Below are 17,236 nucleotides of genomic sequence, written 5' to 3' on the forward strand. Positions count from 1 at the left end.
AGCTGCAGTGTTGATGAAAGAAAGTACTTTCTGTTCACATGTATTTTCTTATCAAATAATAGGTCTTGTATCTGAGTTGACTAGTATTTGGTCTAGTCTCCACAGACTTGTATCTGAGTTGAGACTAATATTTGGTCTAGTCTCCACAGACTTGTATCTGAGTTGAGACTAGTATTTGGTCTAGTCTCCACAGACTTGCATCCCAGTTGAGACTATTATTTGGTCTAGTCTCCACAGACTTGTATCTGAGTTGAGACTAGTATTTGGTCTAGTCTCCACAGACTTGTATCTGAGTTGAGACTAGTATTTGGTCTAGTCTCCACAGACTTGTATCTGAGTTGAGACTAGTATTTGGTCTAGTCTCCACAGACTTGTATCTGAGTTGAGACTAGTATTTGGTCTAGTCTCCATAGACTTGCATCCGAGTTGAGACTAGTATTTGGTCTAGTCTCCACAGACTTGTATCTGAGTTGAGACTAGTATTTGGTCTAGTCTCCACAGACTTGCATCCCAGTTGAGACTATTATTTGGTCTAGTCTCCACAGACTTGTATCCGAGTTGAGACTAGTATTTGGTCTAGTCTCCACAGACTTGTATCTGAGTTGAAACTAGTATTTGTCCTTGTCTATCTAGTGATGTGCCTTTGTATCATAATATCTATTACAGCCTAAGCTACCTCGAGGTAGGATGGACACTAACTATCTGCCTATAGTTCTCACATGTCCCAACAAATATATTCAATCGGCAGATATTGTAGCCTAACAATGTGGGGGGCAACATAACTTTCTTCTCGAGAATTGAACGAATCAGACTACTAAACTATTCACGTCAAGAAATGCCTTAGCCCGATGATATAATCCTGTATCAGCATGACATTACACAAGTGTCGTAACAGCAATGACCGGGGTTAACTGGTCTGTTTAAGACATGTGTATATAGAGTGGTTGCCATGATACGAACAGGCCCTATTCAATAGGCCATATTCACTGGGCTGTTTAGAGTGTCCCTTCTCTCTCTCTCTCCCTCTCTCTAACAGCAGGCGTGCACCAATACTCTCTGAGCAGTGCACCCGATCAGTTCTATAACAACCCTATAAGGCCACAGGATGTCGATGCTTTGGCTGTGGCTTTATAACAACAACGGGGTGATGTATCCGATACGAAAACATTAAAATAAATTTTGTTCAGCTACAAACCGAGTTGATTGACACGATAAGCCACTAGGCCTAGACATATTGATTAAATCAACGGCTTAAAGACCTAATGGCATTAATGTGTGCACTAGCCTAGGCCACTAGTCCAACTCCTTAGTAGGCTAATGCTTTGGCATTTGTCAGCGGGTGCTGTTGCACGAGAGCTCTCTGACAACCCCGATTAACACACATTCTCATAAGAAGCTTATCTAGTTTAGCGCCCCAAAATGACTCAAAAGTAGCATATACAAGAAACCTTGTGAAACCTAAGCTATCAATGACGTCTGAGCCATCGAGTCATTGTTGACTTTTGACTTGTTGATCGGGCAGAACCAATCGCCATTGGTTACAGTTGTCATCATAGCTACAGACCTTCATTCAAGGACTGGATACAGGAGGATATGTCTACCATTTGGATACATAGCGGACTAGAAACTGAATTTGCCTAATTTGATTTGTATTGGGTTTATTGATCGTTAAACTGCCAGGGTAATGTCTACACTAATGAAATAAGTCAAATGATCCGTGCATGTAGATTGAAAACATTTTTTACTTCATACAAATGGCATAAAAATGTCAGGGTAGAACGAAACATTTGAGCTGATACACCCCCCCCCCCTCATAATAAATACGGTAGGCCTACAAATCAGATCCACCTCCACAACATTTTTTCTTTCATTTTACAGACAGTGCAACAAAAAAAAAACAGGTGCATCTTCTGAGAGGTGCACCCAACAACAACAACAACAAAAAACGCACAAAGTAACCCTGTCGTTGCCGTTGACAGCTATTGTTCTTGGACACAAAGGTAGAGAGGGTCCTTGGATCGCAGGCGGCTCATGCCAACCAACGGATAAAGGCGCCTCAATAAAAACATAAGCACGTGCAAAAGAAGAGAACACAGGATTTTTGACAGTGTCAACATGAAAGGCTATTCAATTCAGACATCATTAGGATTATTAGACTAGTAAAAAAAAAAACATTCCCATGTGTGTGGAAACAGTGTTCGCCGTGCGTAATGGTGAGCAGTGTCAGTGGATAGGCTACTAAGAATCCATATATTTTGTGTAGGCTACAATGTGCAATGTTCCTAGCTTGCCTTGTCACATCATATTAAAGTCTTATAATATGAGAAGCATTCGTCAGCAGCTTTTTAGGTGCGGAAGGGTAGATAGTTTGTCCACTTTCCCAAAAGCAGCAGCACTTTCCACTCCTTTCAGCCATTCTTTGCATTTCCTCACCACCATCTCATCCACATCGCCATCTTCTTCTTCGTATTCCACGTCATCGTATTTATACTGATCATTTAGTAAAGATATCTTGACTATGGTTGTAATGTCCTCTGCGTGTTCCAGATTGGCGACGGGAATGGTCGAGCTTTTGGAACCACCTTGAGTCCGTTTGGATGGAAAGACTCGCCTGTGCCGAAAGTCTACGGACACACAACCCTTCTGCTGTTTGGCTAGCATCTGTTTTTCTAAGCTGCGCTTCTGAATAACGAGAATGGCCTCCGGTGTGAGGCTCAGAGAGAATTGAATCTTCCTTTCTTCTCCTGCCTCGTCCTTTCCTACGGAACTCCGCGAGGACTGCTTACCCCTGTCCCGGTGCGTGGTGGATTCCACGGAGCTGTAAAGCGGAACGCTCTCGCACGAGTCTTGAGATTGTTTGGGTAAAGTTAGCCAGGAGCTCTTTAAACCCTCTGTCTCCTGAATCGGGAGTTTAGTTTTCTGTTGTTGGGGTTTTCGACCCAAATTCCTCAGATTGGCCGTAGTCCAAGACTTCGAGATCTTTTCCTTCTCCGAGTCTTTTTCCTCCGCCTGTTTCTTTTTCCTGAACAGCTCTCTCCCGGGAGAAGAGATTCGTTGATGGAGATTTATCGGCGGAAAAGGCATTATTGGGATTTAAAAGGGATCCGACCACAAAAGCAACGTCTTCTATTAAACAGAATAATACTTTTAAACTCGAAGACTGTAAATAAATATACTGTATTCCAATTGCATTGTCCGATCAAGTAAAAATGAGGTATCTTGAATGCCGCAATGAGCAACAGCGCTATAATCCGTTTTGTAATTCAACTGGTGTGAAGATGCGGGTTGTCTGGTATTTATAAGGCTCGTCCGTGGGAGGCGTGTCCACGGAAAGAGCGGAGGAGCGGAAGGCACGCGACTAAACAAAGGCAACAACCGTATAAAAACAAGCGTGGCTTCTGCGGGGCCTTTAGGATAGTGATGTCATTCATTCCACGTAGTACTTTAAATGTAACAGTATCCTTGTTGAATGTTAAAAAAAAAAACGTTTAAAAACTGACCAATAACATGACAGTCTTACTATTCAGGGGACTGATGTTACAGGGCTGACGTCAATTCCCACATTTACATTTCAGTAGAATGTTCACAATTTTTCCATTCAGTTCATCCACTGAAATTAAAATTAAAAACCAAATACATTTGATTAAAGAAATAAAGAACACACACACAATATTGTTATAGCTATTTATAATTTACCAGTGACAAATGTCCATTTACCTAGTATGTCTGGTATAGATCCATCTGCCTTTTCTCTGTCGAAACCTGATTGTCAATCGTCTAGGGATATATATTAACGAATTAGGGATGAAGTGTATTGACTGTTTCGACATCAATAGTTTCGACATCAATTTTGAATAAATAGTGAGCAAAATTCCATTTCATTCAGAGGTATAATATTGTTTTCAGAGGCTCAAAGCTATTCTCTCGAAGGGTGTGCTGCAATACGTTCTGTCAGGGTCTTAGTTAAACCCCTGGACACATGGACATATTACCTCAATGACCTCAACTAACCTGTACCCCCGCACACTCCTTTGCACCCCAGTATCTCTACTTGCACATTCATCTTCCGCACATCTACCATTCCAGTGTTTAATTGCTATATTGTAATTATTTCGCCACTATGGCCTATTTATTGCCTTACCTCCCTTATCTTACCTCATTTGCACTCACTGTATACAGATTGTTCTATTGTGTTATTGACTGTATGTTTGTTTTACTCCATGTGTAACTCTGTGTTGTTGTTTGTGTCGCACTGCTTTGCTTTATCTTGGCCAGGTCGCAGTTGTAAATGAGAACTGGTTCTCAACTGGCCTACCTGGTTAAATAAAGGAGAAATAAAATAACATTAAAATAAACACTGACTCGGTACCGGTAACCCCTGTATTTAGCCTCGTTATTGTTATTTTATTGTGTTACTTAAAACATATTTTTTTTGTTTTGTTTAGTTAGTAAATATTTTCTTAACTCGTATTTTTCTTAAAACTGCATTGTTGGTTAAGGGCTTGTAAGTAAGCATTTCACGGTAAAGTTGTATTCGGCACGTGACAAATAACGTTTGATTTTATAGGGACCATTTTTGGTATGTAACCATTGGTTCTTGACTAATATAACTTATTAGTTATATGCTCACGAGCATAGTTTAACTGTCATACCCCAGCAGAACCCAAACAAAACATGATTAAAACTATAACTTTGATATAATGGATTGTCAGACCTTGCATCCATTGCTCTGTCTATGAATTTGAGACTGGTTACATTTCTCCATCCCTCAGCTTTTTACTCAAAACAGTGGCGGGGGATTAAGATTGTTGTTGTTTCAACAGCTGATTTGCCCTTCAATTGTATGCCATTGGCTTCTCACATATATGGATCTGTAATAGCCAGTCCTACACACTGTTTTGTTTTCCATTTTGTGTGAATCATTTCTCAATTATAAAAAGGTGCATTGTTTGGCTATTTCTAGTAATATGTGACCAGAACCGACTTTGAGCGAGACCAGCAGTAGAGATTCAGAACACACATTCAGAACAAGTCATGATCACAATACAAGACAACGAGTAATGATTTGCCTAGTTAAATCAAAAACAAATAAATTCAATACAAATAATAATTTAGCACAGAAATGTTCTTTATTTATTTAACTGTCACTAACCACATACAGCAGATAAAAAAAGCTGATGATCGCATGAGTTTAAACGTGGAAAGACAGTCTGGCTGGGGTGGGTGGGGTGACAAACCTGATTACTGTATTGAGTTGAGATTTTTCTTTCTTGTCCTCCTAGTCAACTTCTTCATGCACATTCACTCTCAAAGAAGCTCAACGAAACAAACAACTGTCCTTCCTCGATCCCAAAAGAACGGAAATGGTAGAAGCCAACGGGATATCTCACCAGATCAAGGGGTTTGGTTCAGGGGTCTTTTTTGTTGTTGTTTTGTTCTCAAAAGTCATCATAATTGAATGGACAAAAACAGACTCACATTCACAACAACAACAACAACAACAACAACACAAATATTGGTCCTCCCATCCAAAGAAAGGACATGAATAGAGATGTAGGTTTCCTCCCTCTCCCAGATGACTCTGATAGTCACAGTGAGCCTAAAAGCTTAGCTGAACCCCCTGCCAAGCCCCTGCAAATGAGTCCCAAATGGCGCCCTATTCCCTATATAGTGCACTACTTTACACCATGGCACCGTAGAGTATCCCATCGGGTTCTGGTCAAAAGTAGTGCACCATATAGGGAATAGGGGGCCATTTGGGATGCATACTGGAACTAGTGCTACTGAAAGGAGATTTCATTTTTATATTAAAAGCCTGATCCATGATCACACTACTAATGAAACATTGTTATAGAATTCCATAAGACTGGGTATGTGCCGGGTAAACACCATAGGCATCGATCACGTACTCCCGGTGATAAAATATGGTTCACCATAAAAACATATAAAAGGTTCTATGCTCAGATAGATGTCATCCCTAAAGAACCTCTACGGTTCCATATATAGAACCCCAAAGCGAACATTTGTTCCGAGTGTATAAAGAAAGCACCTGGAGAGGGATGTTTAAAAACCTGTGTGTTAGGTCGAGTAGAGCTACGTAAGAAGCGAACAGGATATGTCTAAGAGTACCACACGAAATAACACAAAAGATTTATGACACATCTTAAAGGTTTGTTTTAGTTTTTCTTAAAGAGCAAATGAAGCATCTCTCCTCACCCAGAGCTTTCTCTCTTTGTTGTGGGTTAAGGCCACTCATTGTATTGGGCCAAGTGTCTAATCCAGGAAAAAGTCCCCTCCTCCCCTTTGAACCATATTACCTCTGACAGGAGAGGCGTGGAGGCAGACCGACCAGGGTGTCCTGTGACACTACTGTCTGAAATCCCTCATTACCATAATGGACCATGTGACCGTGGATGCTCCCGTTGGGAATACGGAGGAGGAGGAGCAGAGGGGTAATTCCTAGTTCCCGTGGTTGTCGTAGCAACCACATCCTCCTTTCAGAATCCCATTCCAGAGGGCTCCAGCTTATTCCGAAGTTGTTTAGATTTAGAATTAACCACACAATGCCCACATGACAATAGCATTGGTCCCAAATCTGTTCTCTCTTCCCGTCCTTGCCATATATATTTATTGTGACAATGACCATAGACGTTGTGAAGACAGCACAAACGGCTAGATATGGGTCCAGGCGAATATAAAAAGCTATGGGGTAGTGTAGTAGGTAATTAGGTTAAGATTACACAGAACGGAAGGACGGAAGTGAATGAGTCAGAAGGTCTCAACTGCATCTTAACTAGAGAAACAAAGAGAGCTCGTTTACAGGCAATTGGGCTTTGAGCTGAAGGAGTAAGAGAGGAGATGTCGCATGTCACTCACTGCACACATGTTGATCTGGGTCTTGTTCAGTAGGCATCAAACGGAAGAAAACATACTGAAATGGAGAGGGATTTGTCCAATAAGAAATGTCATTTTTTTTCTCCCCAGTTGCAAAGCATTGTGAAACATTTTGCACTAATGAACACAAGCCAGTGGTACAGTAGCTCCTTTCCCTTTGTTGTCCTTGGCTGAGAAAAGCCAAGAGAGGGATGTGGGTTTAATGTGATGTGATTGTCTATCTGTCTGTCGCCCCAGGCAGGGCACGCCAGGATACTGTAGTTATCCATTAAGAATTTAGTAACATAACACAATTTGAGTCTAATCAGCCACATTACTTACATGTCACTGACTTGGACACATGGGGCGAGGAGATACAATGTGTTTCAAGGAATCACTCACATACGCATGGTTGTGCACGCACGCACGCACGCGCGTCTTTTGCATTTTAGGAAATGAACACACACGCACACTCTAAAAACATATAAGCGTGACACCAACATTTAAAGGAAAACTCCACCCCAAAACTATCTTTTGGTATTTGTTTCATTAGTCCTAAAATGTTTTGCTCATCAGCAATCAAGTTTTCAAGATATGTAACTTTTAAAATACAGAAATCATTCCTGTATGATGCATTTTGCATCATATGATGCTGCGTTTTACATATCTTGAAAACCTGATTGCTGAAAAGAAAAACATTTTTAGGACTATGACAACAATGGACTAATGAAACAAATACCAAAAGATAGTTTATGGGTGGAATTTTCCCTTTAAGGCCGAACTAAGTTGGAGAGCAGTTTCAAAATGAAAACATTTCTTCATTTTATTCATCAAAAAAAAATAGACCGTCATATTCCATTCTTCTGAAAATGGAAAACTTAATGTTAAAATATCATCAAATCGTATTGTCATGAGACAAAATACAAAGTAGAAAAAGATAAGACATTGAGTTGTATTTTCAGCATTATATTGCAAAATGTCTATAGGTCTTTCCCTGCTTTGAACGAAACAAGATATAAAATAGGTCTACTTGCAGGATACGGGGGTCAATTTGAATTGAAGGCAGTCAATTCAGGAAACTTCCAATTCAAGAATTGAAAAAAAAAAGGCATATTTTAATGACTCAATAAACTGAAAAGTAAAAGCTATTTATTTTGAGAGTTGTAAAATGTTTTCATTTTAAAATTCAAAGTCACTTCCTGAATTGACTGCCTTCAATTCCACTTGACCCCAATCCTGTCTTTTTGGATGATATATATAAAAAAATATATATATATATTTGAATTTCAAGCATTCACCTCTCTCTCTCTCTCAACAGAAGCATAAACACACTTTAAACGACAGACCCAATCTGAGTGTAACAAATAAACAAAAGGTTAAATAAGCATCAATCAGGGTCAATTCAGGAAGTACCAATTCCAATTCCGAATTTCAGTCTACTTCCTGAATTAACTGAATTGAAATGGAATTGGCCCCAACCCTGATAACCATAATATGATAAACATTAGTTTCAGATAACTCCTAACATGATTATACAACTATTGGAAATATTAATGATTCACAGTATCAAAACAGCAATGAAAAGGAAAAATACAAATACAAAATATCTCTCCGTTGTCTTTGCATATTTGGGACCAGTCTTGTGATTTCATAGTATTTGAACCCAGACCCGAGAGAGCACTGTCCGTTCTCTAACTCAGACAGCTGTTGAAAACCTTCATCACTGCATCTCTGGAGAAAAAGGAGAAGACAGGGGAACAGAAGTGGAGAAGGGGTGATACATGACAACAAATATTTCAAGATCAATCAATCTTTATGATCAATACAACATAGTAGGTTCTCGCTGTTGTCTGATACAGTAGGTTATGTCTGTTCTCTTTTAATACAGTAGGTTCTCGCTGTTGTCTGATACAGTAGGTTATACATGTTATCTGATACAGTAGGTTATATCTGTTACAGTAGGTTATATCTGTTATCTGATACAGTAGGTTATATCTGTTATCTGATACAGTAGGTTATATCTGTTATCTGATACAGTAGGTTATATCTGTTACAGTAGGTTATATCTGTTACAGTAGGTTATATCTGTTATCTGATACAGTAGGTTATATCTGTTATCTGATACAGTAGGTTATATCTGTTATCTGATACAGTAGGTTATATCTGTTATAGTAGGTTATATCTGCTGCCTGATACAGTAGGTTATATCTGTTATCTGATACAGTAGGTTATACATGTTATCTGATACAGTAGGTTATATCTGTTACAGTAGGTTATATCTGTTATCTGATACAGTAGGTTATATCTGTTATAGTAGGTTATATCTGCTGCCTGATACAGTAGGTTATATCTGTTACAGTAGGTTATATCTGTTACAGTAGGTTATATCTGTTACAGTAGGTTATATCTGTTACAGTAGGTTATATCTGTTACAGTAGGTTATATCTGATACAGTAGGTTATATCTGTTATCTGTTACAGTAGGTTATATCTGTTACAGTAGGTTATATATGTTATCTGATACAGTAGGTTATATCTGATACAGTAGGTTCAATCTGTTATCTGATACAGTAGGTTATATCTGCTGCCTGATACAGTAGGTTATATCTGTTACAGTAGGTTATATCTGTTACAGTAGGTTATATCTGTTATCTGATACAGTAGGTTATATCTGATACAGTAGGTTATATCTGAATAACTTGCCTGAACAAAAACAACAAAATAATGATGAAAGCAATAGTTATAATTGAGTCATTTATTTATTTATTCCTTCATTCTAGTATTTAGGGTTTTAATGATGGTTTTCGTACCCACCACAGGCCTTTTACCTTGTTGATAACAATTCCCGTATATATCTCATCTGGAAAGTTGCTACTACAGTATCGCTATTACATTAATCCTTTGTTGTTTTGGGCGTGGCTCATGCATATTTAATGATGTTTTGGCGGGAAAGTGACGTCCCCACCCCCCCCCTAAACACTCCAGGTATTGGAATGATGAAGCGTCGCAACCATGAATCGCCATGGCAACAGCAGAAAACGGTCCCCTCCTCCATCTCTCTTCCACTTTCCTCCCTCATTCTTTCTTTCTCTGTGTCAACTGCTCTCTCTCTCTATCCCCTATCCATGTGTTGCTAAGCAGACTTCACTTTCCTGCCACCCTCAACAGCTACTGGAGGAGAGGTGAAGCTGAACCAGCTAAGGTTAAAAGGAGAGAGGGAGGGATTAATCATAACACAGACAGACAGACAGACAGACAGACAGACAGACAGACAGACAGACAGACAGACAGACAGACAGACAGACAGACAGACAGACAGACAGACAGACAGACAGACAGACAGACAGACAGACAGACAGACAGACAGACAGACAGACAGACAGACAGACAGACAGACAGACAGACAGACAGACAGACAGACAGACAGACAGACAGACAGACAGACAGACAGACAGACAGACAGACAGACAGACAGACAGACAGACAGACAGACAGACAGACAGACAGACAGACAGACAGACAGACAGACAGACAGACAGACAGACAGACAGACAGACAGACAGACAGACAGACAGACAGACAGACAGACAGACAGACAGACAGACAGACAGACAGACAGACAGACAGACAGACAGACAGACAGACAGACAGACAGACAGACAGACAGACAGACAGACAGACAGACAGACAGACAGACAGACAGACAGACAGACAGACAGACAGACAGACAGACAGACAGACAGACAGACAGACAGACAGACAGACAGACAGACAGACAGACAGACAGACAGACAGACAGACAGACAGACAGACAGACAGACAGACAGACAGACAGACAGACAGACAGACAGACAGACAGACAGACAGACAGACAGACAGACAGACAGACAGACAGACAGACAGACAGACAGACAGACAGACAGAGAGAGAGAGAGAGAAAGCGAGGAGGCACAAGATGGTTGGTGGAAAAGACTGGTGACTCTCATTGTGATTCTCTGATTTGCAGTGAGCTCACCCCCCTTCACATAAAGATACACTCCACCTCCTTCCCATCTTTCCTCTACAATGAAAGCAACACACAGCTATTTTAGCACCCGGCTTCCTAAAAACACACCACATAAATAAATGATAATTTAGTGAAATGATGAAACACCGGCGCAACAGACTACTCCAGGATACCTCAGATAAACTGTATCTTAAATAGCACCTTATTGCCTAGGATAACCTATGGGCCCCGGTCAAAAGGAGTGCACTAAATAGGGAATAGGGAGCCGTTTGGGACACAACCCATAGTGACCCCAGCTGAAGTATTAGAAAGAGCAGATGCAGCAGGTTTAACCAGGGACTGGGGAGAGCCTCCCCCGAGAGGGGATATATATATACCTATATATAGTATCAACAGAGTAAAACACATTAAAGGATCAGCTTGGGCTACATTAGTGTTGGGAGTGATGATGTGGTCAACACAGACCAACACCAAAGTTAGCATGACGGACCACACAGACTGGAGACGGGAGGAAGTACTGTGGAATTAGAGGAAGTACTGTGGAATTAGGGGTAGTACTGTGGAATTAGGGGAAGTACTGTGGAATTAGGGGAAGTACTGTGGAATTAGGGGTAGTACTGTGGAATTAGAGGAAGTACTGTGGAATTAGGGGTAGCACTGTGGAATTAGGGGTAGCACTGTGGAATTAGGGGTAGTACTGTGGAATTAGGGGTAGTACTGTGGAATTAGGAGAAGTACTGTGGAATTAGGGGTAGTACTGTGGAATTAGGGGTAGTACTGTGGAATTAGGGGTAGTACTGTGGAATTAGGGGTAGTACTGTGGAATTAGGGGTAGTACTGTGGAATTAGGGGTAGTACTGTGGAATTAGGGGTAGTACTGTGGAATTAGGGGTAGTACTGTGGAATTAGGGGTAGTACTGTGGAATTAGGGGTAGTACTGTGGAATTAGGGGTAGTACTGTGGAATTAGGGGTAGTACTGTGGAATTAGGGGTAGTACTGTGGAATTAGGGGTTAATTTCTGTAAATAACAATTTTGAATGTTAACTCAAATAAATCATGCATTAGGTTATTCAAAGGGAAACGGCACCAGTTGGGATGTGGGTTAACCCTAGCTATCAATGCAACAACAAAAGACTTAACCGCCTCACCTGGTTAAATAAAGGTGAACATTACGTTCGAAAGGGAATACTTTAAAACATCCCATCATCTAAATATTACTAAGCCTGCGTAATAACAAATGAACACAAAGCACCAGTCTAAATGAAAACAGAGAGCACCAGCCTAAATGAACACAAAGCACCAGTCTAAATGAAAACAGAGAACACCAGCCTAAATGAAAGCCACACAGAGCACCAATCTAAATGAAAACAACAGAGAGCACCAATCTAAATGAAAACAGAGAACACCAGTCTAAAAGAAAACAGAGAGCATCAATCTAAATGAAAACCACACAGAGCACCAATCTAAATGAAAACAACAGAGAGCACCAATCTAAATGAAAACAACAGAGAGCACCAATCTAAATGAAAACAGAGAACACCAATCTAAATGAAAACAACAGAGAACACCAGTCTAAATGAAAACAACAGAGAACACCAGTCTAAATGAAAACAACAGAGAACACCAGTCTAAATGAAAACAACAGAGAACACCAGTCTAAATGAAAACAACAGAGAACACCAGTCTAAATGAAAACAACAGAGAACACAAATCTAAATGAAAACCACACAGAGCACCAATCTAAATGAAAACAGAGAACACCAATCTAAATGAAAACAACAGAGAACACCAATCTAAATGAAAACAACAGAGAACACCAGTCTAAATGAAAACCACACAGAGCACCAACCTAAATGAAAACAGAGATTTAAACCAAGAGGTTTGGGGGACAGAATGATTTACTGGCAGAAACCAGAAACCTGTGAGTCTCTAAGAACTGAGTGTAACAATAAAATAATGGAAATACGGAACACAAGCCCTGAAGGGTTCTGACACGGGTCCCAACAACGAGCGTACCTGTGGGTTATACGTAAAACAACCATCTATTCATTCTATCAATTTATTCCATTTCTACACATACAGTGCAGTCTACAGTTACACTTCCTCTAGTCTATACAGTACTGTACAGATTCAGTATGATAGGAGTGGAGGCTAACGTTCTTAGTCTCCCCTCTCCGCCACAGAAACGTACGTGTGTGGTGTGAGAGAGTAGGACAGGGGTGAAAAGATGCTCACACCTTCCACGGCAGGGTAGTCTAGTGGTTAGAGCGTTGGACTAGTAACCGGAAGGTTGCAAGTTCAAACCCCCGAGCTGACAAGGTACAAATCTGTCGTTCTGCCCCTGAACAGGCAGTTAACCCACTGTTCCTAGGCCGTCATTGAAAATAAGAATTTGTTCTTAACTGACTTGCCTAGTCAAATAAAATAAATTATAATAATAATAAATAAAGGAGAGAAACCTCTAGCTCAGGCTAAACAAGCCTTGCCTTTATTCCTAAGGAGGTGTAAGGGCGGACACCAGGGTGGGGGAGGGGGAAGAGACTCAATTTGTCTGTGTTTAATTCTCTCCTTTACCAAGACAGAAATCACCACTAAAGTCAACTCTCAGGGGGTTCAGGCAGAGCTTAGCGCTGACGATATTATGAAGGCTAGTCAAAACAAACATACATACATGTTTTCAAAAATCTATTTTCTAAAAAGGATAATTATATTTTACCGTTAATATAAAGCATTGGTAGAGCTGGGGGGGGGTGGGGGGGGGGAACTGAAACAACAAGCTGCCATCTGTGTGGAGAGCTGTGATGAGCTCTGTGGGTTGAGGGCTTTGTCCTAAAGGGCACTATGTTCCCTACGTAGTGCGTTACTTTCCCATAGGCCCCCTGTAGGAAATAGGGAGTCTTTTAGGATGCACCCTGGAGGGGATTAGCACCATATGGTGGAACCAAACAGCAGGGTGTGTAGAAGTAAATATAAAACCTTTTTTTTTTTTTTTTTAAATCAGGGATCAGGGAGTGTTTGTGTTTAGCTCAGCAAAGAATTGTACCATTTGTAGATGGACGGCTGCTGCTCTTAAATGTAAAAGTCAGTGTGTGTGTGTGTGTGTGTGTGTGTGTGTGTCTGTGTGTGTGTCTGGGATTGTCATTATCCCTTTACGTGGTCCACAAGGTTTGTGTCAACTAAACAACACCCAGGATCACGTTATGACAGAGCCTCGCGTCACACAACCAGTCAGTGATGTCAGACAGAGAAATAAACAGGAACTTGGCAGCACTGAACGCCAAGTTGTTCTGTGTAGTAAAACTAGGAACACTGTAATTCATAGTTCTCACATTGTTGTTAGCTATATACCAAAGTACACAATATAAGTAGCAGCTTTCCCCCGTGCTCCAGATCTAGCCTGCAGGGCACAGGGTGACGGGTAGGGTCGACCCACTGGGTTCCACACATCACACCAGATGAGGGGAAGTTAGTCTTCTAACCACACAGGGGTGACGGGTAACCAGGGTTCCACACATCACACCAGTCTTCTAACCAGGGACCACTGAAGGTATAGGAACACACAGTCTTCTAACCAGGGACCACTAAAGGTATAGGAACACACAGTCTTCTAACCAGGGACCACTAAAGGTATAGGAACACACAGTCTTCTAACCAGGGACCACTAAAGGTATAGGAACACACAGTCTTCTAACCAGGGACCACTAAAGGTATAGGAACACACAGTCTTCTAACCAGGGACCACTAAAGGTATAGGAACACACAGTCTTCTAACCAGGGACCACTAAAGGTATAGGAACACACAGTCTTCTAACCAGGGACCACTAAAGGTATAGGAACACACAGTCTTCTAACCAGGGACCACTAAAGGTATAGGAACATAATCATCTTACCTGGCAAATGGAATGTAAGAGATGCTGTACTGAAAGAGAAAAAAAATAAGATATGACACAGATAGGTAATAAAACATATAGATATGACACACTACACAGGTATATATTACTACACAGGTATACTACAGGTATATATTATACTACACAGGTATATATTATACTACACAGGTTTACTACACAGGTATATATTATACTACACAGGTATACTACACAGGTATATATTATACTACACAGGTATACTACACAGGTATATATTATACTACACAGGTATACTACACAGGTATATATTATACTACACAGGTATACTACACAGGTATATATTATACTACACAGGTATATATTATACTACACAGGTATACTACACAGGTATATATTATACTACACAGGTATACTACACAGGTATATATTATACTACACAGGTATATATTATACTACACAGGTATACTACACAGGTATATATTATACTACACAGGTATATATTATACTACTACACAGGTATATATTATACTACACAGGTTTACTACACAGGTATATATTATACTACACAGGTATACTACACAGGTATATATTATACTACACAGGTTTACTACACAGGTATATATTATACTACACAGGTATACTACACAGGTATATATTATACTACACAGGTATACTACACAGGTATATATTATACTACACAGGTATATATTATACTACACAGGTATACTACACAGGTATATATTATACTACACAGGTATATATTATACTACACAGGTATACTACACAGGTATATATTATACTACACAGGTATATATTATACTACACAGGTATACTACACAGGTATATATTATACTACACAGGTATATATTATACTACACAGGTATATATTATACTACAGTATACTACACAGGTATATATTATACTACACAGGTATATATTATACTACACAGGTATATAAAAAAAATAAGATATGACACAGGTTTACTACACAGGTATATATTATACTACACAGGTATACTACACAGGTATATATTATACTACACAGGTATACTACACAGGTATATATTATACTACACAGGTATATATTATACTACACACGTTTACTACACATGTATATATATTATACTACACAGGTATATATATATATATATTATAATACACAGGTATACTACCATTCAAAAGTTTGCGGTCACTTAGAAATGTCCTTGTTATCAGATATACAGTGTAGACATTGTTAATGTTGTAAATGACTATTGTAGCTGGAAACGGCTGATTTTTAAAATGAAATATCTACATAGGAGTACAGAGGCCCATTATCAGCAACCATCACTCCTGTGTTCCAATGGCATGTAGTGTTAGCTAATCCAAGTTTATCATTTTAAAAGTCTAATTGATCATTAGAAACCCCTTTTGCAATTATGTTAGCACAGCTGAAAACTGTTGTCCTGATTAAAGAAGCAATAAAACTGGCCTTCTTTAAGACTAGTTGAGTATCTGGAGCATCAGCATTTGTGGATTTGATTACAGGCTCAAAATGGCCAGAAACAAAGACCTTTCTTCTGAAACTCGTCAGTCTATTCTTGTTCTGAGAAATGAAGGCTATTCAATGCGAGAAATTTCCAAGAAACTGAAGATCTGGTGCAATGCTGTGTACTACTCCCTTCACAGAACAGAGCAAACTGGCTCTAACCAGAATAGAAAGAGGAGTGGGAGGCCCAGGTGCACTACTGAGCAAGAGGACAAGTACATTAGAGTGTCTAGTTTGAGAAACAGACGCCTCACAAGTCCTCAACTGGCAGCTTCATTAAATAGTACCCACAAAACACCAGTCTCAACGTCAACAGTGAAGAGACGACTCCGGGATGCTGGCCTTCTATAGTATAGTATAGAATCAGGTAGCCTATATTATAATATACAGGTACAGTGCCTTGCAAAAGTATTCACCCCCTTGATGTTTGTCCTATTTTGTTGAATTACAACCTGTAATTTAAAAATATTTTTAATTGGATGTCATGTAATGGACATACACAAAATAGTCCAAATTGGATGAAGTGAAATGAAAAAAAATATCGTTCAAAAAAATTCTAATAAATTCTAAACGGAAAAGTGGTGCTTGCTTATCTATTCACCCCTTTGCTATGGAGCCCCTAAATAAGATCTGGAGCAACCAATTACCTTCAGGAGTTAAATAATTAGTTAAATAAAGTCCACCTGTGTGCAATCTAAGTGTCACATGATCTCAGTATATATACACCTGTTCTGAAAGGCCCCAGAGTCTGCAACACCACTAAGCAAGGGGAAACCACCAAGCAAGTGGCACCATGAAGACCAAGGAGCTCTCCAAACAGGTCAGGAACAAAGTTGTGGAGAAGTACAGATCAGGGTTGGGTTATAAAAAATATCAGAAACATTGAACATCCCACGGAGCACCATTAAGTCCATTATTAAAAAATGGAAAGAATATGGCACCACAACAAACCGGCCAAGA

The 17,236-nt window shown here is 39.8% G+C and overlaps 2 protein-coding genes across 2 annotated transcripts in view; both read right to left on the reverse strand.

Moving 5' to 3' along the window:
• Positions 1-1,848: 1,848 nt before the first annotated feature.
• LOC139367416 (proline-rich protein 18-like) lies at positions 1,849-3,285 on the reverse strand. The gene has a single exon (XM_071105622.1). The coding sequence runs from the start codon at positions 3,082-3,084 to the stop codon at positions 2,335-2,337; it is 750 nt and encodes a 249-aa protein (XP_070961723.1). The 5' UTR covers positions 3,085-3,285; the 3' UTR covers positions 1,849-2,334.
• Positions 3,286-8,374: 5,089 nt separating this feature from the next.
• LOC139367899 (vesicle transport protein SFT2A-like) overlaps positions 8,375-17,236 on the reverse strand; it is a 47,018-nt gene continuing 38,156 nt past the window's right edge. Inside the window, exons 7-8 of the mRNA XM_071106271.1 lie at positions 14,770-14,796; positions 8,375-8,604 (exon numbers count right to left, since the gene is read on the reverse strand). Of these exons, the coding sequence (XP_070962372.1) occupies positions 8,565-8,604; positions 14,770-14,796 (67 nt within the window). The 3' untranslated portion in view covers positions 8,375-8,564. The remainder of the gene's footprint in view (positions 8,605-14,769; positions 14,797-17,236) is intronic.

Source organism: Oncorhynchus clarkii, chromosome 16, assembly GCF_045791955.1.
Source record: "Oncorhynchus clarkii lewisi isolate Uvic-CL-2024 chromosome 16, UVic_Ocla_1.0, whole genome shotgun sequence".
NCBI lineage: Eukaryota > Metazoa > Chordata > Actinopteri > Salmoniformes > Salmonidae > Oncorhynchus > Oncorhynchus clarkii.